Source organism: Psammomys obesus, unplaced genomic scaffold, assembly GCF_907164565.1.
Source record: "Psammomys obesus unplaced genomic scaffold, mPsaObe1.curated_primary_1811, whole genome shotgun sequence".
Lineage (NCBI taxonomy): Eukaryota > Metazoa > Chordata > Mammalia > Rodentia > Muridae > Psammomys > Psammomys obesus.
Window position 1 is genome coordinate 2,152,707 of NW_026590571.1, and position 25,343 is coordinate 2,178,049.

General features: G+C 39.1%; 1 protein-coding gene across 1 annotated transcript in view; it reads right to left on the reverse strand.

The window, feature by feature from the left end:
* Window positions 1-25,343, reverse strand: part of LOC129677283 (cilia and flagella-associated protein 47-like) — a 603,052-nt gene that overhangs the window by 376,088 nt on the left and 201,621 nt on the right. Inside the window, 2 exon segments of the mRNA XM_055607932.1 lie at window positions 1,786-1,978; window positions 9,346-9,468. Of these exon segments, the coding sequence (XP_055463907.1) occupies window positions 1,786-1,978; window positions 9,346-9,468 (316 nt within the window).

Below are 25,343 nucleotides of genomic sequence, written 5' to 3' on the forward strand. Positions count from 1 at the left end.
AGGGAAGGTGGGATTAGGAGGGGAGGAAGGAGGAGTTCATGGGGGGATGCAAAGTGAATAAAGTGTAACTAATATAAGTCAAAAAATAAACATTTATAGAAAATAAAAAAAAAGAACAGGAGAGAAACAGACTGAAACTTATGCGGTTTTGGAGAGACAATTAGGCAATAAAGCCTTAAATTTATGTGACAACACAATTCAATATAGTATTAAAAGCCAAGCTCCACAATCTTCCGCTTGGTTCTGGGACTTGGCTGGAACTTCAATAGTTGCGTATTCACCAAGATCTACTCTAAGCATAGAAACTCTGCATGTTCCCAGAGGAAAGGAGGTGATTTAAAACTCTAACCAGATATCCATGAAAACTACAGTCAATATAGCCAATGCTTAGGACAAAGGGGAAAAAAAGCAGTTAGAACTTTGTAAAAGGAATTTCAGCTTCTTAGTATAAAATTCAATGTAGCTGTTTATCAGGGACCATTCACATATGTTTGTGTATAAGCCTATCATGACCTATTCACTAAAGAATTCATGAAACATTATATTCACAAAGAGATGAACAACATAATCCTCATAGATAAAATGTACTCTAAGTTTAATATTTTACACAGCTGAAAATGCCAGGGACAATATAAGGGGTGTCATTATTTTTTTAATTTTTTATTTTTTATTTATTATAATTTATTCACTTTGTATCCCAGCTTTAGCCCCCTCCCTTATACCCAAAAAATCCTGGCCTCTCTCCCTCTTCCCCTCCCATAACCCTTCCCCATATGTCCCTTAATTGAGGAATAGATACCGAAATTGTGGTACATTTACACAATGGAATACTACTCAGCAATTAAAAACAAGGAAATCACGAAATTTGCATGCAAATGGTGGGAACAAGAAAACAACATCCCGAGTGAAGTATCCCAGAAGCAGAAATACACACATGGTTTATGCTCACTTATAGGTGTATATTAGACATACATTATAGGATAATCGTACTAAAATATGTACACATAAAAAAGCTAAGCAAGAAGGCAGACCCTGGATAAGATGCTCAATCCTCATTCAGAAAGGCAAATAGGATAGATATCAAAAGAGGATGAAAACAAGGAAGAAGATGGGAGCCTACCACAGAGGGCCTCTGAAAGACTCTACCCAGCAGGATATTAAAGCAGATGCTGAGACTCACCAAATTTAGGCAAAGTACAGGGAATCTTATGAAAGAAGCGGGAGATAGAAAGACCTGGAGAGGACAGGCGCTCCACAAGGAGAAAAACAGAACCAAAAAATTTGGGCACAGGGGTCTTTTCTGAGACTGATACTCCAATGAAGGCCATTCATGGAGATAACCTAGAACTCCTGCACAAATGTAGGCCAGGACAGCTCAGTCTACAAGTGTTTATCCTAGTAAGGGGAAAAGGAGATGTCTAAGATATGACCTCACTGGCTCTTTGATAACCTCTCACTGGGGGAGGGGGAGCAGCCTTACCAGGCCACAGAGGAAGACAATGGAGACAGTCCTGATGAGGCCTGATTGGCTAGGGTAAGAGGGGTGTCTTTAATATTCAAATTTCTAAATACTTCTTCATTCAGTTCAGCATTACTTCTCCTAAATATAATAAAAAGAATTTCTTACTATCTCATCTTAAAGATTGTGAGATTATATCTCTCTTATACAACACAGAATAAACAATGTAAGTAGTCTAGAATCTACGGATTCTAAGTGAGATTTCATAGCTCTTTTCATATCAATTTTCACTGTAACTTATAAGTGCTTAATGAAAAAAATCATACCACTTTTGTTATTCTTCCATATAATATGCCGATGACTTTCATAATTTGTATTCAACCAACTAAGTAGAATCCTTTCCGAATTAGAATATATGTTGCTGGATGCAAAACAAGGATTGATTTTTGTTGTGTTCTCCCCACACATGTTTGTTGCAGAACTGCAGCAATGTGGTGTCACACGATATAGAATCATAACCTGGAATTTTGAAAAACATAGTTAATAGAATCAGATGGAAAATAAATTCGCCTTTGAGAAGTTAATTATCCAAGGTACATAAGTAAGGGAAGACACTAGTGTTTTCTGGTTAAATGTACCTTCTCAGGAATAAGAGAATAGCTATGCTGTATGCCACTAATAGTCATTTTCAATCTTCAGGGTCTTTTTTTGCTTGCATGCTAATTATATTATAAGGTTCCTCACTATGCAATTTATAACACGATCCTTCCTAATTAAAAAAAAAAAACTATGTTTGTCAACAGATCTGTTAGAATACCAATTCATCAAAACATGTAAATTTGGTGTAAATTTATTCTTACAGTTCACAAAATTTAAGATTTTGAACATCAAGAATTTTACTCACCTGTATTAGTTACTTTTATTGTTGCTATTACAAAACATCTGAAAACAGCAATTTAAGAAAGAGGGCTTTATATTGCCTCTCAGTTTTATGGTTAAGGAATCACTGAACCCAGAACATGAGATAGCTGTTCAGTTTCCAACCACCACCAGGAAGCAGACACAGATGAATTCTGGTAGTTAAATTGTATTTATTTATTTATTTATTTATTTATTTATTTATTTATTTATTTATCTATCTATCTATCTATCTATCTATCTATCTATCTATCTATTTATTTATTTATTTATTTATTTATTTATTTATTTATTTATTTTGGACCCTAACCAGTGGTATCGTATTGCATATATTTCGAGGGAACTTGTCAGCTTAATTTGCCTGATCTAGACATTCCTTCACAGACATGTTCAGAGGTTTTTCTTCCAGATCCTGTCAATTTGACAGTTAATATTAATCATTATACCACTCAAAATGCATTTTCATATACAACTTACAAACATCTTTTGTTGGTTAGTTGGTAACAGGGTCTCATGTATCTCACATTGCTTTCTAACTGGCTAGGCACACAAAGCTGCACATTGCACTTCCAATTATTCTACTTCTCCCTCCCAAATAAAGAATATAAGTGTATGCCACTATGCCTGTAATATGTGTATTTAGGGAAATAAATAGTACAAAAATTTACAATTCAATGTACTTTTAGCTCATGCTATTAAGTTTGGTAATAGAATCACCGTCTCATTCACTGCATACACACTATATCTGCTAGGTAGAGAAATATAGCACATGGGACTCAGAGTTTCACTTCACTGACTGTTGAAATAGTTTCTAGATGAAAGCAATAACGTGAGTTTTCTTGATTTATTATGCATTTATATACATAACCAGATATTAAATTATATAAAATTTATTGTAAAACATTACAAATGAATGAGTCTGATTAACTCTTTATATTATATACACAATCTTACCTCAGTTCACTGACATGTCCTGATACTTTCAAAGGTAGTTCTCTAAAGTCTTGGGTTTGAAGACTACAACTTGTCTTGGATATGAATAACATACCTTGAGTGAATATGCTCTAGAGATATGGTTGTCCTGTTCACATCCACCCAGCACACACCTCCTCATTCTAAAATATTTTTATTGTAGGCAATTGCAAATTGTCACTAAAAGAATGGTTTCCTTACAAAGAAGCACACACAGCCAACAGAAACATCATTTCTAAAACAAACTATTGGATACTTGTCTCAGAGCCTGCTTCTGGAATAATCCAATCTAAGATATTTTTATATTCAGGTAAATGAACTACAGAAAAATGATGCTCATGTCTTTATGTATAATATATTTACGTTATGTCTTAAATAGCTTCAATTAAAAAATATTAGACTCACCAAACTGTTATTTCCTTTCCAAAATGAAAACTATAAAAAATTTAACCAAATAAATCTAGTACAGAATATTCAATTTTTATCTGATCTATGTGGTGAGAATACCAATCCACAAACAAGAAATGCATTATTTTAACATTTCTGTGATAGAAATACAGTACATATTGTATCTTTATACCCCTTATCTCAAATTCTACATACTTCAAAATGAAACTGACTGTCTTGGAAATTGATTCTAGCCCTTCCTGATTAATAAAAAAAAATGATGAGTTATTTAACTACAAATGATGATATAAATATTTGGGATTCATCATCTGAGATACCTTAGAATTTACCTATCAAATGTTTCTTCTACTTTGGAAAGGGAGTAAGATTTTCAAGTAAACCTTAAGTAGGTACACAGTTTTAATGACGGGATTACATGGATCATCATGGTATACTCTAATACAGAAAGAATCAAAACAAGCACACTTTCTACAGAAGAGCTATTTTAAAAACATTGCTGCTGAAATATCTCTCAATTTTCACTCTATAACACGTTGATAGTTCTTCAAATATAGTAATATTTATAAACATATAAATGAAAGGAGTATAGAAAACACTTCATATATATCAAACAAATTTTTGACGAAAACAATAATATTTTTGTTTAAAATTAAAGTCACAAACTGAATTGATGGAATAAAATGTTAAGCACAGAGGATAGAACATGTTGTTAAATATGTCAGCTAATTCTTTAATTTAGGTAAATTGATTTCAGAAATCTACATTCACAGCTTTCCTACATGTAAACATTAGTTACATAACCATTTTTGTGAAAGGTCTGATTTATAAATAATCATCAATAAAATGGACTTTATAAGTTCAAAAATCTCAAGGGATGATGCATGCTGGAGTGGATGTAGTAGAGAAAGGAGAACCCTCCTCCATTGCTAATGGGAATGTAAACATGTACAACCACTTTGGAAATCAAGCTGGTGCTTTCTCAGAAAATTGGGAATAAAGCTACCTCAAAATTCAGCTATACCACTCCTGGGCATATACCCAAAAGATTCTAAACCATACAAGTACATTTGTTGAATTATGTTCATAGCAACATTATTCATAATAGCCAGAATCAGGAAAAAACCTAGATGTCCCTCATCTAGGAATGGATACAGAAAGTGTGGCACAATTACACAATGGAATACTACTCAGCAATTAAAAACAAGAAAATTATAAAATTTTCAGGCAAATGGTGGGAACTAGAAAAGATCAATCTGGGTGAGGTAACCCAGAAGCAGAAAGACACATATGGTATATACTCACTTATAAGTGGATATTAGCCCTATAACATAGGATAAGCATACTAAAATCTATAGTCCTAAAAAAGCTAAACAAGAAAGAGGACCCTAGGGAATAGGCTGAAACCTTATTCAGAAAGGCAAACAGAATAGACATTGGAAGAAGAAGAAGACAAGGAACAGGACAGGAGCTTTCCACAAGGGGTCTCTGAGAGACTCTACCTATCATGGTATAGAAGGATATATTGAGACTCATTGCCAAACTTTGGGCAGAGTGCAGGAATCCTTAGGGAATAAGAAGGAGATAGAAAGTTTTGAAGGGACAGGAACTAAACAAGGAGAGCAACAGAGCCGAAAACTTGGGCCCAGGATTTACTGCAGAGACCGATACACCAACCAAGGACCCTACATGGATAGGTCCTAGAACCCCTGCTCAGTTTCCAAGTATGTTGCCTAGTAAGGGCAGCAGTGTCTATCTTTGAATGTAGCTGGTGAAGTTAAGTAGCAGAGTATACAACTGGTGACATAAAGATAATATACAAATGTGTGTTAATTTATATATCAAAATAAAGCAGAAAATAACAATAACACAGCAATGATATTAATTTTCTAGTCTTTTTCCTCCCTAAGCCCAGGAAATACATTTATTAGTTACTACAATGTATTCACTTTGTATTGTAGCTGTAGCCCCTTCACTCATCTCCTACTGGTCCCACCCTCCTTTCATCTTACCCCAGTATGTCCTTTCCCTAGTCCTTGATATGGGAGGTACTTCTCCCCTGATTTCTGACCCCAGCTAACCAGATCTCATCAGGACTGTCTGAATCCTCAGAATTTTGGGCCCTAATAAGGACACCCCACCAGGGGGAAGTGATCAAAGAGAAGGTAACCGAGTTCATGCCTGTGACTATCACTGCTCCCTTTACTAGGGAAAGCACATGGAGACTGGGTTGCCCAAGGACTACATCTGAGTGTGGAGGGGGTGGAGGGTTAGATCCTCTCCATGCATAGTCCTTGGTTGAATTGTCACTTTCTGCAGGACACACTGGGCCCAGACATTTTGGCATTATTGGTCTTCCTGTGGCGCTCTAGTCCTCTCCAGGTCTTTCTATTTCATCCTTCTTACATAAGAATCCCTCCCTACACTCTGCACAAAAGTTGGCTATGAGTATCAGCAACTACTTAGATACCCTTCTGGGCACATCTTTCATAGGTCCTCTGTGGTAGGCTTCTTCCTTTCAGATTTGTATCCCCTTGATCTCATGTAATTTTCTTAATGTTCTAGCTAAGGACTTTAAGAACTATGTTGAAGAGACAAGGAGAGACTGGACAGCCTTGCCTTGTCGTTGATTTCAGTTAATTTTTTTAAGTTTCTCTCCATTAAGTTTGATGTTGGCTATAGGCTTGCTGTGTATTGGTTTTACTATGTTTAGGTATTTGTGTTTTGTACCTGATCTCTCCAAAACTTTAAATATGAATGAATGTTGAATTTTGTCAAATGCTTTTTCAGCATCCAAGGTGATGATCATGTGATTTCTTCTTTCAGTTTGGTGGATTACATTGTCAGATTTTCATATATTGAACCACCCCTGCATACCTGGGTTGAAGCCTACTTGGTCACAGCAGATGCTATCTTTGATGTATTCTTCGATTCGATTTGCAGGTATTTTATTGAGTATTTTTCATCAATGCTCCAAAAGGGAGATTGGCTGAAATTCTATTTTTTTGTTGTTGGGTATTTGTGTGGTTTAGGTATTAAGGTGACAGTGTCCTCATAGAAGGAGGTTGGTAAAGTTCTTCAGTGACTCCTTTGTGGAAAAGTTTGAAGGGTCCTGAAGTTAAATCTTCTAGGAAGGTGTGATAAAATTCTGCATTGAAACCATCTGACCATGGACATTTTTTGGACAGGAGACCTTTGATGACTGTGTTTATTTCCTTGGAGAATATAGGGCTATTTTTCTGTTTACCTGATCTTGATGTAATTTTGGTAAATGGAATCTATCAGAAAATTTTCATGAAATTTGCAGGCAAATGGTGGAAACTAGAAAAGAATATCTGGAGTGAGGTAAACCAGATACAAAAAGACACACTCACAAAGTGGATATTATCAATATAATAGAAGGTAAACATACTAAAATCTATAACCCTAAAGAAGCTAAACCACAAGGAGAACCCTAGGGAAGAGGCTGAAACCTCATTCAGAAGGGCAAACAGGGTAAACATCAGAAGTAGGAGTAAACAAGGAACAGGACAGGAGCCTTCCACAAGGGGTTTCTGAAGTCTCTTTCCATCAGTATCTTTACTGAGACTCATAGCCAAAATTTGGGCAGATTGCAGGAAAACTTAGGAAGATAGAATGAAGAGGGAGATAGCAAGACATGGAGGGATAGTAACTCCACAAGCAGATCAAGAAAGACAAAAACCCTTGTTCCTGGGGGCCCTGTAGAGACAGATAGTGCAACCAAGGACCACACATGAAGAAGAACTAGAATCCCTGCACAGTGGAAGCCTATAGGCTACCAAATTTCTAAGTGAGATCCCTGGTAAGGGGAGCAGTGGCTGTCTCTGACATGAAATCAGTAGCTGGGTCTTTGATCACCTCCCCCTGGAGCCTTGACAGCCACAGAGGAAGATGATGCAGCCAGCCCTGATGAGACTTGATAGGCTGGGGTCAGCTAGAATAGTAGAAAATTCTCCCCTATCAGTGGACTAGTGAAGGGTCTTAGGGGGAATAGAGAGAGGGTTAGTGGTACTGGGAGAAGATGAGGGAGAAGGCTACAGCTGATATACAAAGTGAATAAACTGTAATATATATAAGAAGAAAAAAAATCTCAATGTTGTTAGTCATCCAGGAAATGCAAATCAAAATGACCCTGAGTTTCCAACTTACACCCTTCAGAATTGCTAAGATCAAAAACTCAAGTGACAAAAAATGCTGGAGAGGTTATGTAGGAAGGGGAACCCTTCTCCATTGCTAGGAGGAATTTAAACTAGTACAACCATTTGGGAAATCAATCTGACACTTTCTCAGAAAATTTGCAATAGTGCTACCTCAAGATCCAGTTATAGCACTCCTGGGCATAGGTCTGAAAGATGCTCCACCATACAAAAAGGACATTTGTTCAACTATGTTCAGCTTTACTCCTAATCGCCAGAATCTGGAAACAACCTAGATGTCCCTCAACTGAAGAATGGATACAGAAATTGTGGTACATTTACACAATGGAATACTACTCAGCAATTAAAAAACAAAGAAATCATGAAATTTTCAGGCAAATGATGGGAAGTAGAAAAGATCAACCTGAGTGAAGTAACCAAGAAACAGAAATACACATATAGTATATACTCACTTATAAGTGGATATTGGTCATATAATACAGGATAATTTCCTAGTCTTTATGCACAATATAAAAAAATTTCTTGAAGTAACTGACATCTGCAATTATGGGTGGAGAACTGTCAATAAGACTATCAGATGTATCATGGTGTTTTACTGTATTAAAATAAAGACGAAGAGCAAAGTACTTGTGCAACAACTCATCTATCTGTATATCAAATATGTGGACAAATCACATTAAGGAAAATAGAAAAAAGTTAAATAAGACAACAATAATACATAACTGAAATATATAAATCATGGTTATATAAACACCAAGAGTTATAATCTTTGGTATCTCATACTCCATAAATTATCTTCTCTAAATCTTAAAAAAATCTGCTTAAACACTTTAAATCAGAATCTTTCTAGTTTTATTCAACAGAAAACTATTCAGTAAAATGGATTAAACTACAATGTAAAAATAAACTATTATGGTAAGCCTTATTGATAATAGCCATATACCAAGATAATGAAGGAAGACAACTAAAAATCTAAAAAATAAGTCTCAGGGGAGTAGAAACAGAGATGAAAAAACAGAGTAGGCCCAGCTACTGAAATACTGGATAATGCCTACGTATATGGAACATCATTTAAATGTAGTAACAAATCTTCTGACTACATTATTTAATTACATTTAAAGATCATATTGATATTTAATTAAATTAAACTGATTAATTAAAATTTTTATTAACTGATTTTGGAAAAATGTTTAATCAGAAAGGCTGATACATATGTGAAAGGATGGAATACATCAAGCACAGCTCTGGAACATTCACTTCCAAATATTTCCATAAGAAGGAAAACATAATTTACATATGCCACTGTGTTTATGATGTGTATGATGTGCATGACATCATTTCCTAAACTATTGCACTATCCATGTGAATGAAGAACACCAACAAAATTACAGCAACAAAGAGTGGAAGTATTACCTTGTATATCTGAAGAAATACATCTGTCCATGCCCGTTTACTCCAGGCTTCAAACTTCTCCATATCTATATTAATAGAACAGTTTCCCTTAAGTGTACAGAGATCCATGTTTTTAGTGGATGCCTTTAAAAAATTAAATACAACAGCATAAATAAAAAAGCAAAGGGGGGCAAGGCAAGATGGCCGCGCCAGAAGGACTCTCATTCTGAGCAGCAGCACAGCAGGATTGGCACAGTGACCAGCAATCAGAACTCGCAGCCATAAAACACAAATGATTGTGTTTCACAGGTGAGAGGATAGCCCACGGTGGGGGATTCAATCAGCTTTAACTCACCCTGCTAAACTGCGGAAGAGATCCTGGTTCCACCAGGCTCTTGGTCGCTAGCCCAGAGCTACACGCCAGTGTGATCTGGTCACTGTCTCAGACTGAACTGTGGGCCCAGAACATCACAGACTGGATTTTCCAGTCAAGAGATAACCCCACGGAGCAGGAAACAATTGGGACCGACCTTAGGTCACCCAGACATCCCCTGGAAAAGACTGGGGTTCGGCGGGCACCACAGGAGCCAGCCCGGAGCCACAGCCGGAGACCCAGGCACCTGAACAGATCCCTGCCTGTGCACCTGATTCGCTGCCTCAGATAGGACTATGGGCCCCAGGGCACCAGGGCACCAGAGCACCAGAGGACTGCGTTTCACTGTCAGGTGCAAACCCACAGGGAGGAAAACGGCTGGTCTGATCTCAGAGCACTCAGCCGACACCCCCACCCCGAAAAGGATTCAGGAAAATTATCCAGTTTAGGCAGATGCCCAGGCTCGGAAAGGCCAGAAAGGCGGAGCCACAGGTGAGCATCTGTGCCTGTGAGTTCTACTCGCCACCCAGGACAGAACAGCAGTCCCCAAAGCAAAGACTGGGTGTCTCTGGCAGGAGGAAACCCCCAGCGGAGGGGCTCATCAGCTATAACGCTCAGGACACCCAGCACCAAAAGACTTTCTGTATTCACGCAGACTCTAGGCTCTAGCTTTCTAATACAGGTAAAAGCGCTGTACTCAGCTGCCATTATTGAATTCCCCTAGGGCACTGGGAAACACAGCTGCATCCTCAGACCTACAAAAGCCAGAGAGCCATTACAGCAGCCCTCAGATACTCTGCCAAGGATCAACCAGTTCTCCCTAGCTAGACTGACAAAACTGTGGGAATCCCTGGTCCTTCAAGAGGGCTGCACCCACAGCCTCTGGAACAGAGCAGTGCCTGCAGCCGCCATCCCAGACAGAGACACACAGCTTCTGGTCCAGAGTGAGGCACCCAGCCTCCAGACCAGAGCGGCGCCCCTAGGTGCCAACTCAACCTAGGTACACATTCTCCAGGCCCAGAGTGGAGCACTCAGCCTCTGGCCCAGAGACTTGCTGGGCACACCTCTCACTTTTCCAACAGAACTGTGTGCCCCAGGATAACAGACTAAGTTTCCCTGTTGGGAGAAAACACCACAGCTAGGGAATCAGCAGGTTCTTCAAGAGAACTGTACATGGAAATTTAGTGAGCAGCAGCACACTAAATTTATAACGAGAAACCCAGGAGAGGGGCAGCTGTCTTGAGAACTTCTATGGGTAAGAGGAGATCCCCCTGCCTAACAAAGACCAGAGCTACTACTCAGGGCAATAAACCTGAGGTGAGCAGTGGCAATTCCTGAGAAACACTGGCCATACAGTGACCATAACCAAAAAGCAGAAGAAGACTCCTTCAGGAAAAATCATCTTCCGACCAAGGGAATTCTGCCTACCTCAGGACTCCAGGAAGCACGGAAACTAACAACCAACACCTAAATCAGCCCAATGGGTAGAGGTCAGCATAAAAACACAACCAACAAAAGACAGAGTAATATGGCATCTCCAGAACCCAGCCATCCAGGGGCGAACAGCCCTGGAAAACGCAGCATAATAAAAGATCAAGAAGATGATCTTAAATCTATGCTGATGAAGAGGATAACAGAGGAAACAAATAAAATACGTAAAGAATTAGAGGAAGATAAAACCAAACAGATCATGGCTATCCGCAAAGAAATGGAGGAAGTTAAAGACAAGCAGATTATGGCCATCCGTGAAGAAATCCAAGAAGATGCAGCCAAACAGCTCGTGGCCTTCAGAGAAGAAATAATTAAATCACTGAAAGAAATAAAAGGAACAGAGTTGAAGGAACTAAAAGAAAAAGAGGAAAATACAATCAGACAGGTGAAGGAAGTAAACAAAACAACTCAAGACCTGAAGATAGAACTAGAAAAATTAAAGAAAACACAAATGGAGGAAATAATGGAGAGGAAGAATTTAGGGAAGAAAACAGGAACTACAGAGGTAAGCATAACCAACAGACTACAAGAAATGGAAGAAAGAATCTCAGGTATAGAAAATACAATGGAAGAAATAGATGTATCTGTCAAAAAAAATGTTAAATCCAAAAAATTCCTGACACAGACCATCCAAAAAATCCAAGACAATATGAAAAGACAAAACCTAGAATAATAGGTATAGAGGAAAAAAGAAGACTTCCTTCTCCAAGGCCCAGAAAATATTTTCAACAAAATCATTGAAGAAAATTAGCCAAGTTAAAGGAGAAGCCAATAAGGATACATTAGGCCTACATAACACCCAACAAATTTGACCAGAAAAGAAAATCCTCCTGCCACATAATAGTCAAAACAGTAAGTATAGAGAACAAAGAAAAAATACTAAAAGCTGCAAGGGAAAAAGGCCAAGTAACATATAATGGCAAACCCATTAGAATCACACCTGACTTTTCAACAGAGACTATGAAAGCCAGAATGCCTGGACAGATATCATGCAGACCCGAAGAGAACACAGATGTCAGCCCAGGCTACTATACCCTGCAAAACTCTCAGTCCTCATAGACGGAGAAAACAAGATATTCAATGACAAAAACAAATTTCAACAATACCTACACACAAATCCAGCATTACAGAAGACATTGGAAGGGAAAATACAACCCAAGAAAATGAGCTTCTTTCAAGAAAACACAGGAAATAATTAACCTTACTACAGTAAAACAAAAAGCAACCATGCACACAAACTTATGAACACAGCCAACATCAAAATCAAAGGATCTAACAGCCACTGGTCATGAATCTCTCTCAACATCAATGGACTCAACTCTCCAGTAAAAAGACACAGATTAACAGAATGGATACGTAAACAAAACCCAGTTGCATACAAGAAACACACCTAAGACACAAAAATAGACATTACCTGAGGGTAAAAGGTTGGAAGACGACTTTCCAAGCAAATAGACTCAAGAAGCAAGCAGGAGTAGCCACTCTAATATCTGATAAAATAGACTTTCCACCAAAATTAATAAAAAGAGATGGGGAAAGACACTTCATACTCATCAAGGGAAAATTCCACCAGGAAGACATCACAATCCGGAACATCTATGCCCCAAATACAAGAGCACCCACATTTGTAAAAGAAACATTGATAAAATTTAAACCGCATATAGATTCCCAAACATTAATAGTGGAAGACTTCAACACCCCACTCTCAACAAAGAACAGGTTAACAAAACAGAAATTAAACAAAGAAACAATATCTCTGACAGAGGTCATGAATCAACTAGACCTCACAGACATTTACAGAACTTTACCCCCAAACACAAAAGAATTTACCTTCTTCTCAGCACCTCATAGAACCTTCTCCAAAATAGACCATATAGTTGGTCACAAAGCAAGCCTCAACAGATACAAGGAGACTGAAATAATCCCTTGTATCCTGTCTGATCAACATGGAATAGAGCTGGACTTCAACAACAACAGAAATACCAAAAGCCTACACACACATGGAAACTGAACAACTTGTTACTAAATGACAGCTGGGTCAGGGAAGAAATAAAGAAAGAAATTAAAGTCTTCCTAGAACTCAATGAAAATGAAGACACAACATACCCTAACTTGTGGGACACAATGAAAGCAGTGCTAAGAGGAAAGTTCATAGCACTAAGTGCCTTCAAGAAGAAATTCGAGACAACTCATTCAAGCAAATTAATGGCCCACTTAAAAAACCTAGAAAAAGAAGAAGCAGACACACCAAAAAGGAGTAGATGGCTAGAAATAATCGAACTCAAGGATGAAATCAATCGATTAGAAACAAATAAAACAATTCAAAGAATCAATGAAACCAAGAGCTGGTTCTTTGAGAAAATCAACAAGATCGACAAACCCTTAGCCAAGCTAAATAAAAGACAGAGAGACGCCACCCAAATCAACAAAATCAGAAATGAAAAGGGGGACATAACTACAGACACTGAGGAAATCCAAACAATCATTAGGACTTACTTCAAAAGTCTATATGCCACAAAATTTGAAAATCTAATTGAAATGGACAATTTTCTTGTTCTATTTGACTTACCAAAGCTGAATCAGGACCAGGTAAATCAATTAAATAGTCCTATATCCCCCAAAGAAATAGAGGCAGTCATCAAAAGTCTCCCATCCAAAAAAAGCCCAGAACCAGATGGCTTTAGCACAGAGTTCTACCAGACCTTCAAAGAAGAGCTAACTCCAATTCTCTATAAACTATTCCACAAAATAGAAACAGAAGGAATATTACCAAACTCATTCTATGAAGCCACAGTCACCTTTGTACCTAAACCTCACAAAGACTCAAAAAAGAAAGATAATTTCAGGCCAATCTCCCTTATGAACATTCATGCAAACATACTTGCAAACCGATTACAAGAACACATCAAAGATATTATCCATTATGACCAAGTAGGCTTCATCCCAGGTATGCAGGGGTGGTTCAGTATATGGAATTCCATCAATGTGATCCACCATATTAACAAACTGAAAGAAAAAAACACATGATCATCTCCCTAGATGCTGAAAAAGCATTTGACAAAATCCAACATCCATTCATGTTTAAAGTACTGGAGAGATCAGGGATACAAGGCACACATCTAAACATAGTAAGGGCGATATACAGCAAGCCTATAGCCAACATCAAACTGAAAGGAGAGAAACTTAAAGCAATCCCACTGAAATCAGGGACAAGACAAGGCTGCCCACTCTCTCCATATCTCTTGAACATAGTGCTGGAAGTCCTTGCTAGAGCAATAAGACAGTTGAGGGAGATCAAGGGGATACAGATGGGAAAGGAAGAAGTCAAATTTTCACTATTTGCAGATGATATGATAGTATACATGAGTGACCCCAAAAACTCTACCAGGGAACTCCTACAGCTGACAAACACCTTCAGCAAAGTGGCCGGATACAAAATTAACTCAAAAAAATCAGTAGCACTCCTGTATACAAAAGACAAAAGGGCTGAGAAAGAAATTAGAGAAACAACACCCTTCACAGTAGCCATAAATGATATAAAGTACCTTGATGTAACCCTAACCAAGCAAGTCAAAGACCTGTATGAAAAAAATTTCAAGTCTCTGAAGAAAGAATTAGAGAAAGATATGAGAAGATGGAAAGATCTCCCATGCTCATGGCTTGGCAGGATTAACATAGTATAAATGGCCGTCTTACGAAAAGCAATCTACAGATTTAATGCAATTCCCATCAAATTGCCAACACAATTCTTTACAGACCTGGAAAGAAAAATTCTCAACTTCATATGGAATAACAAGAAACCGAGAATTGCTAAAATAATCCACTACAATAAAAGATCTTCTGGAGGTATCTCATTTCCTGATCTCAAGCTGTATTATAGAGCAACAGTTATAAAAACTGCATGGTACTGGCATAGAAACAGAATGGTGGATCAATGGAACCGAACAGAAGACCCAGAAATAAATCCACACACTTATAGACACCTGTTTTTTGACAAAGATGCCAAAACCATACAATGGAAAAAAGACAGCATCTTCAACAAATGGTGCTGGTCCAACTGGATGTCTACATGTAGAAAAATGAAAATAGATCCATACTTATCACCCTGCACAAAACTGAAGTTCAAGTGGATCAAAGACCTCAACATAAAGCCAGACACAATAAATCGGCTAGAAAAAAAACTGGGGAATACCCTAGAACTCATTGGTACAGGAGAAAACTTCCAGAACAGAACACCAACAGCTCAGGCTCTAAGAGCAACAATTAATAAATGGGACCTCATGAAACTGAAAAGCTTCTGTAAAGCAAACAGCACTGTCATTAAAACAAAGCGACTGCCTACAGATTGGGAAAGAATCATCACCAACCTTTTATCTGACAGAAGATTCATATCCAGTATATATAAAGAACTAAAAAGCTGAAATGCAGAAACCAAGCAATCCACTTAAAAAATGTGGAACAGAGCTAAAGAGAGAATTCTCTGTAGAGGAATATCAAATGGCAGAGAAGCACTTAAAGAAATGCTCAACCTCCTTAGCCATTAGGGAAATGCAAATCAAAACAACCCTGAGATTTCACCTTGCACCCATCAGAATGGCCAAGATCAAAAACTCAAGTGACAACACATGCTGGATAGGTTGTGGAGAAAGGGGAACCCTTCTCCACTGCTGGTGGGAATGTAAACTTGTACAACCACTCTGGAAATCAATCTGGCACTTTCTCAGACAACTAGTAATAGCGCTTCCTCAAGATCCAGCCATACCACTCCTAGGCATATACCCAAAAGAGGCTCAAGTACACAAAAAGGACATTTGCTCAACCATGTTTGTAGCAGCTTTATTTGTAATATCCAGAAGCTGGAAACAGCCCAGATGCCCCTTAACTGAAGAATGGATGCAGAAACTGTGGTACATCTATACAATGGAGTTTTGCTCAGCAGTGAAAAATAAGGAAATCATGAAATTTGCAGGTAAATGGTGGGACCTGGAAAGGATCATCCTGAGTGAGTTGTCCCAGAAGCAAAAAGACACACACGGTATATACTCACCCATATAAACATACAACATAGAATAAACCCACTAAAATCTGTACATCTAAACAAACTAAGCAAAAGAGAGGATCCTAACTAAAATGTTCAATCCCCATCTTGAAAGGCAAAAAGGATGGACATCAGAAGAAAAAGAAAACAGGAAACAACCTAGGTACCTGGTACAGAGGGCCTCTGGAAACCAAAAGAAAACAGGAAACAATCTAGAAACCTGCCACAGAGGGCCTCTGAAATCCTCTGCCCTGCAGCCTGTCAAAGCAGATGCTGAGCCTGTGGCCAACTGATGGGCAGAGTGAATGGAATTTTATGTAAGAAGTGGAAAATAGTAAGAGCTGGATAGGACAGGAACTCCACAAGGAGAGCAACAGAACAAGATAATTTGATCACAGGGAACCTTCCAGAGACTCATACTCCAACCAAGGACTATCAGTGGAGATAACCTAGAACCCTGACAATGCAGCTACTTCTGATGAGAACTGATAGACTAAGATCAGAAAGAAGGAGAGGAGGACCTCCCCTATCAGTGGACTTGGGGAGGGGCATGCATGTAGAAAATGGGGAGGGTGGGACCGGGAGGGGAGGAAGGAGGGTCTTATGGGGTAATACAAAATGAATAAAGTGTAATTAATAATAATAATAAAATAAATTGTCCATAAAAAAAGCAAAGCAAATAGTAAGTCAATTTTTAACTACGATATAGAATTTTCCCTTTTTAAATGAATATGTAGATGCTCATTTTATGCATTCATCAAGATGTTCACCCCTGTGAAAGCATTGAAGCTATCCACACAGATAATTTCCACAGACTTATTTACTTCACACATTTATTATTGTCCTCTCGAGTAGAAGTAATAAAAAAAGGAAACAAAGTTTCTCTGAAGTCTGAGTCCAGAAAAATCTACTCCCTTTGGAATAATCCACAACAACTCAGCATAAGACGACACTACAGGTACCTGACTCTCTTTGCATGTCAAATGGTAAGTGATTTCCACAAGTAAAATTCATTTACCTAAAAATTAATTCTCCTCAGCATTCAAAAAATGTACTCTATACTTTGACCAAACTATGAATTTCTTTCTTAATTTCTGTTTTCTCTTAGAATTTAAAAAGGGATGTGTCAAGTCTTTGTAAGATTACATATTTTTTCTAAAAGACTTACAGTCTTAAAATTTACATTTAAGGATAAAATTACATAAGTGTATGTACTTTTGCCTACAGACTTAATGCCCAGAAACCAGACAAGTGGAAATCCCCAAAGGATTATAGCAGGCTAGACTAGAGATATCAGCTATTTTTAGGTTCAAGTGAGGGAACTCGCCTTAAACTATACAACAGAGTTCAAAGAGGAGAAGACACCAACGTATGCTTTCCTTATGCATACACACTGGTAATTTTTCAGACACACCACTTGTACCCATTCACATGTAAACACATAGACATACATGCATGCATATCACACCCCTAAACATTCAAGAAAAGAAAAAAGTCATTAATTCATTTTTGTACAGGAACATCAGAAAACAATAAGTAATGCCTTCACCCATGTCCACACACAGACACACACAAACATACACATAGACACTCACATACAAACATTAGCTGTTAATAGATGCTTAAGACAAAGGACACTGTCGTCAGAACAAAACGACTGCCTACAGATTGGGAAAGGATCTTCACCAACCCAATATCTGACAGAGGGCTAATATCCAGAATGTAAAAAGAACTAAAGAAGTTAAAATGCAACAAATCAATTAATCCAATTAAAAATGAGGTATACAGAGATAAACAGAGAATTCTCAATAGAGGAATATTGAATGGCAGAGAATGCTCAACGTCCTTAGTCATCAAGGAAATACAAATCAAAACGACCCTGAGATTTCACCTTACACCCATCAGAATGACTAAGATCAAAAACTCAAATGACAACACATGCTGGAGAGGATGTGGAGAAAGGGGAACCCTACTCCACTGCTGGCAGGAATGTAAACTTGTACAACCACTTTGGAAATCTGAGGATATCTTTACAAATGGAAATTGTCTTTGTTTGACACCTTTGTAGTAATTATTTTAAAACATATAGACTTAAAAAAAAGAAATGCTTAAGCCTTAGTATATTTCAGAAAAAAAAATGTCACAACATATAACTTGACTCATTTTAAAAAGACCATATATGGGGATCCAAGATGTCGGCAACCAGTGTGTACTGTATCTGAGAGGCAGAGGATTTGAAACTCCAAAATTGGTAATTGAAGGGGCAACTGAAGCCAGAAAATAGACACTGAGGCTTCCTTAACAAGAAGGGACATCACTGAGCTGAGTCCATTTAGATTCAAGTCACCAATGGACTTCTCTGTGGATGGAGAGTAGTGCTCCTTTGAACCCCTTGAACTTTGCTTTTTCAGGCCTTCCTCCTCCTTAGTGGAGCCAGCCCACAGTGCCAGAGACTCTCAGCACAGAACTCACTGCCTGGGGACTGAGACAGCAGAGGCAGGGTTCCTACCTCCTCAGCCACAACTGCCAGTTGCACCAGCCTTCCAAGTCTGAGATACACATACCATCCTTCCAGGTCCTGGGTCTGCAAGAGGCTGTATGGACTCCACATGGCCTCCCAGCCAGTGACTGTACAGGCAGCCTGATCCTTCAGTGGCAGGTAGCCAGCTGTAAAGCCACCAAAGTCCAGCAGAATCACAAAACTACCCAGATACACCAGGCACCGGGCAACCTAGGTCTATGGACCACTGTTGTGGACCCCCAGGACATCTCAGCAGCCACCTAGACCAGCCTCCCAGTTTCATGGCTGTAGCTGCATTCCCTAGTTCGGTGGCTGCAGAACCACTAAGCTGACAGAGATCATCCACTCACATTTGACTCAGCAGGTCCAAACCAGAGAGTAGAGAACAAGGATTACCCCTGTGCTTTCTGATTTGACTTGCTAGAGAGTGAGTGCACCCTCAAATTCCTGCAGAGCCTCCTATCCAGGGTCCTTCTAAGCTAGAAGCTAGACATCAGATCCCTCCCACCCACACATGCTCTGTGGGAAACAGGTATTCTTGGGACATTGAAGCGCCTGCTCTGTGGGTCTACCAGTGGAGTTTAGGCAAATAACTCCTGGAGTTCAGTCAGAGCCAAATACCAGTAGCCTGTAAGCCACCAAGGTATTCAGGGAATTTGCATGAGCAAATTGCCAGTGCTCATCATCAGCTCCTGTGAACACTTTTAGGGCTTGCAACTGTTTCAGTGCCTGCAAGTTGCCCCTCTCTCACACTCAAAGCTTTTCCATTCTCTAGAACCCTGTCCCTCAAGGCACACTTCCATGCACAAACGCACATACACACTTGCTCGCATACGTCATTTTGAATCCACAGACTTTCCTCCCACAGGAACAGCTGAAACACTAACACTCACGCTGAAAGCTCTGGACCTCTCTCATCTTCCTGAAGAATTTTCCAGAAAACAGAAAAAGATGGTACCAATCTGAAGTGCAAAAACAAGGGATAAACACTGAAGGTTACAGATAAGAAAATGGCCAGAGGTCAATGAAAGAACACATCCAATAAAAATCAGGAAATCATGGCTTCACCAGCAACCCCCACAATCAATGGATACTCCAATTCATCAGAAACTCAGGAAAATGGATTTAAAGCCATGCTTATCCAGTTATTAGAGGCACATAAAGAGGAAACAAACAAATCTCTCAAAGAATTAGGCAAACAAGTGGAGGCAAATAAAGAGGAAATGAACAAAGCTCTCAAAGAAACACAGGCAAATATAGTCAAACAAATAGAGGAAAAAGTAGAGGCATAATTAGTGGCATATAGAGAAGAAATGAACAAAAAAATAGAGACTATCATAGAAAGACTGGAATCCACATTCAGACAGATGAAGGAAATGGTGCAAGGCATGAGAAAAGAATTAGAATCAATTCAGAAAACACAAAGAAATCCCTGGAGCTGAAGAACTTAGAGAAAAGATCAGGAACCACAAAGGTAAACATCGCAAAGAGAATACAAGAGATGGAAGAGAGACCCTCTGGTACTGAAGATACATTCATAGAAATTGATACTTCTCTCAAAGAAAAAGTAAAATCAAAACATCCAAGAAATCAAGGACACCATGAAAAGGCAAAATCTAAGAATAGTAGGAATTGATGTAAAAGAAGATTCCAGGATCCAAGGTCCAGAAAATGTTTTCAAGAAAATCATAGAAGAAACTTTTCCCAACTTAAGAAATAGATGTCCAAAAACATACAAGCGGCTTACAGAACACCAAATAGACTTGACCAGAAAAGAAACTCCTCATGTCACATCATAGTCAAAACACTAAATCTACAGAACAAAGAAAAGATATTAAAAGCAGCAAGGGAAAAAGGCCAAGTAACATATAAAGTTAGACCTATCAGAATTCTCATCAGAAACTATAAAAGCCAGAAGGGCATGAGTAAATGTCATGCAGACTTTGAGAGACCAAAGTTCCCAACCCAAACTAATATACCTGACAAAGCTTTCAATCAACATAGATGGAGAAAAAAAATATTTCATGACAAAACTAAATTTATGCAATATCTACATAGCAAACCAGCCTTACAGAAGATACTAGAAGAAAAATTCCAATCCAACGAAAACTATACCCAAGAAAACATAGCATACAGATAATTTCCCAACAAAAATTAAAAGAAAACAAGCAAAGAATCACAGTAAGACCATCAACTCCACAATAAAAGGAACTAACGTTCATTGATCACTACTATCTATCAACATTAATGGACACAACTCTCCAAACAAAAGACACAGACTAACAGAATGGTTGCAGAAACAGGATCCAACATTCTGTTCCATGCAAGAAGCACATCTCTGCAACAAAGAAAAACACTACCTCATAGTAAAGGGTTGAAAAAAATGTTTTTCAAGCAAATGAACCCAGAAAACAAGCTGGGGTAGCTATCCTAATATCTAATAAAATAAAATTTCAACCAAAATTAATAAAAAAAGATGAGCAGGGCCACTTCATTTTCATTAAAGGAAAATTTCACCAAGAGGACATCACAATTCTGAACATCTATGCCCCAAATACAAGACTACCTACATTTGTGAAAGGAAACATTATTAAAGCAGAAATCACATCAATATCAACACCTTAAGAGTGGGAGACCTCAACACTCTACTCTCACCAAGGGACAGATTATTGAGACAGAGGCTAAACAGGGAAATAAGGGCATTTACAGAGGCCCTAATTCAAATGGACCTAATAGAGGCCTACAGAAATTTTCACCCATATTCAAAAGATTATACCTTCTTTTCAGCACCTCATGGAACCTTCTCCAAAACAGACCATATAGTTGGTCACAAAGCAAGCCTCAGCAGATACAAGAAGACTGAAATAATCCCATATATCCTATGTGACCACCATGCTCTAAAGCTGGACCTCAACAACAACAGAAATAGCAAAAAGCCTATATATACATCAAAACTGAACAACTGGGTAAGGGAAGAAAGAAATTAAATACTTCCTAGAATTCAATCAAAATGAAGGCACAACATACCCAAACTTATGGGACATAATGAAAGCTGTACTAAGAGGAAAATTCACAGCACTAAGTGTCTTCAAGAAGAAATTTGAAGCATCGAATACAAACAATAGCTCACCTGAAAGCCCTAGAAAAAAAGAAGCAGACACACCCAAGAGGAGAAGATGGCTGGAAATATTCAAACTCAGGGATGAAATCAATCAATTAGAAACAAATAAAACAATTCAAAGAATGGAAGCAACCAAGATCTGGTTCTTTGAGAAAATCAACAAGATAGACAAGCCCTTAGCCAATTTAACTAAATGCAGAGAGAAACTCCAAATCAGCAGAATCAGTAACTCAGTAACAAAAAAGGGGATGTAACAGCAGACACTGAAGAAATCCCAACAATCATTAGGACTGCCTTCAAAAGTCTATATGCCACAAAATTTGAAAACCTAAATGAAATGGACAATTTTCTTGATAGATTCCACTTACCAAAATTAAATAAGATCAAGTAGATAGGAAGGAAATAGAAGCAGTCATCAAAAGACTCCCTTCCAAAAAAAATTCCCTGGGACAGATCTTTTCAAGGCAAAATTCTATCAGACCTTCAGAGAAGAGATGACTCCAATTTTTTCCAAGCCATTGCACAAAATAGAAACAGAAGGAACATTACCAAGCTCATTCTATGAAGCGACAGTCACCTTGATACCTAAACCACACAAAGACCCAACCAAGGGGGCGGAGCCAAGATGGCGACTAGCACACACAGTTTCCAAGCTGTGGAAGAGATAAAGTTCTGAGTTGATGAGTGGAAGAACTTCTGAAGCCAGGGAAACAACGGACAGACTTTCTAAACAACAGGGAACATCGCCGGAGGTGAAAACCTTGGCCTCGGGTCACCCAGGGACTTGTTTGGGGAAGGTGAGAAACGATCCTTTGATCTCTCAGCACTCCCCTCCCCCAGACCTCCCTCCTCCTCGGCACAGCGGACTCGCCTTTCTCAGCGCAGACCTAACTGCCTGGGGCCTGCAGCCACTGAGGCTGAGCCCCAAGTCCTTTATCGGCAAAGGCCAGCAGTACTGTGTCTCGGAGCCCCAGATTCACGCGCGGCAGCTGCACCATCCTCCCAGGGCCCGAGTCTGCTAGACGCCATACTAGCTCTGGCAGGATCGCGATCACTGACGGTACGGCCCGCCCAATACCACAGTGACAGAGAATACGCTATATACTCACCAAAACCAGACAGAAACGCCATACAAGCTAGACACACCAGGCGCTGGGCCTCCGAAGCTTGGAGAGCACAGTAAAGAGACCCCAGGACTTCCCAGAAAGCATCTGGACTAGCAACCCAGTCTCCAGTTACAGCGGGACTTTCTAACCTGGCGGCGGAGCAGCACTAAGCTGGCGGGGCACATCAGCCCTCCAGTTTAAGACTAACCAGGGCCAAACCAGAGAACAGAAAGGCTGGTTACCCCGATTCCCACTGACGTGACCACCCTGAAATCTCCAGCTGCAGCAAGACCTCATAACCTGGCAGTGACAGCAGCACGGAACTGGCGGAGCACATCAAAGAAGCAGGGCCAAACCAGAGAGCAGACAGCCCAGATACGCCGATCTCTGCCAAGTGTCCTGCCTGTAAGTGAGTGCACCCTTGAGAATCTGCAGCTCCACTGATCCTGGCTTCTTCTAAAACAGAAGCCAGGCATCGAACCCCCTCCCACCCATATACCCACTTTGGGAAACAGAGGGGCACTTGGAACATTGAAGTTCCTGCTCTGTGGGTCTAATTGAGGAGTTAAGGCAGTTAATGCCAGAAATTGCGCTGCGATCATCACTAGCGCCTGCGACATATACATTGCAGAGCCCCTCCCACACACTCAAGGGTTCAACATTAGCCATCACTCTGTCCCTCGAGACACACGCCCACACCCACTTACACACACACACACATATACACACACACGCACGCACGCTTGCATTTGCCTCTGTTTGCGCCTGCGTACTTTCCTCCCACAGGTACAGCTAGTCCTCAGCATACGCTAAGGACACGGGACCTCTCTCAACTTCCTGAAGAATTCTCCAGACTCGAGAGAGAGACAGTACCAGTCTGATCGGCAGAATCCAAAAACAAACAGGGAAGGTCTCAGATAAGCCAATGGCCAGGGGTAGGCGAAAGAACATTTCCAACATAAATCAGGACATCATGACTTCACCAGCAAACCCCAAAATCGATGGATATTCCAATTCATCAGAAGCACAGGAAAATGACCTTAAAGCCATGCTTGCTCAATTATTTGAGGCTCATAAGGAGGAAATGAACAAATCTTTCAAAGAGATGGCCAGTCAATTGGAGGTAAAGAAAGAAGAAATAGACAAAACCCTTAAAGAAACACAGGCAAACATAGCCAAACAAATAGAGGCACAAGTAGAGAAGAAATTAGTGGCATACAAAAAGGAAATGAACAAAGAAATAGAGTCCATCGTAGAGAGACAGGAATCCAAATTCAAACACATAAAAGAAATGGTGCAAGGCATGAAAACAGAATTAGAATCAATAAAGAAAACACAAAGTGAGAAAACTCTTGAGCTGGAGAACTTGGAGAAAAGATCAGGAACCACAAAAGTAAGCATCACCAACAGAATACAAGAGATGGAAGAGAGAATCTCTGGAGCTGAAGACACACTTGCAGAAATTGATACTTCTCTCAAAGAAAAAGTAAAATCAGAAAAATTCCAATCACAAAATATCCAAGAAATCAAGGATGCTATGAAAAGACAAAATCTAAGAATAATAGGAATTGATGAAAAAGAAGACTCCAGGCTCCAAGGTCCAGAAAATATTTTCAAAAAAATCATAGAAGAAAATTTTCCCAACTTAAAGAAAGAGATGTCCATAAATATACAAGAGGCCTACAGAACACCAAATAGAATAGACCAGAAAAGAAACACATCACGTCACATCATAGTCAAAACACTAAATCTACAGAACAAAGAAAAGATATTAAAAGCAGCAAGGGAAAAAGGCCAAGTAACATATGAAGGTAGACCTATCAGAATCACACCAGACTTCTCATCAGAAACTATGAAAGCCAGAAGGGCCTGGGCAAGCATCATGGAGACTCTAAGAGATCACAAATGTCAACCCAGACTACTATACCCTGCAAAGCTTTCAATCAACATAGATGGAGAAAACAAAATATTCCATGACAAAACTAAATTTACGCAATATCTATACAGCAAACCAACCCTACAGAAGATACTAGAAGGAAAACTCCAATCCAACGAAAACGAATTCACCCAAGAAAACAGGGCATACAGATAATGTCCCAACAAAAATGAAAAGAAAACAAGCAATGAAACAAGGTAAGATCATCGACTCCATTACACAAGGAACTAACATGCATTGGTCAATATTATCTATCAATATTAATGGACTCAACTCACCAATAAAAACACAGGCTAACAGAATGGTTACGGAAACAGGACCCAACATTCTGTTGCATCCAAGAAACACACCTATGCAACAAAGATAAACACTACCTCAGAGTAAAGGGCTGGAAAAATGTTTTTCAAGCAAATGGTTCCAGAAAACAAGCTGG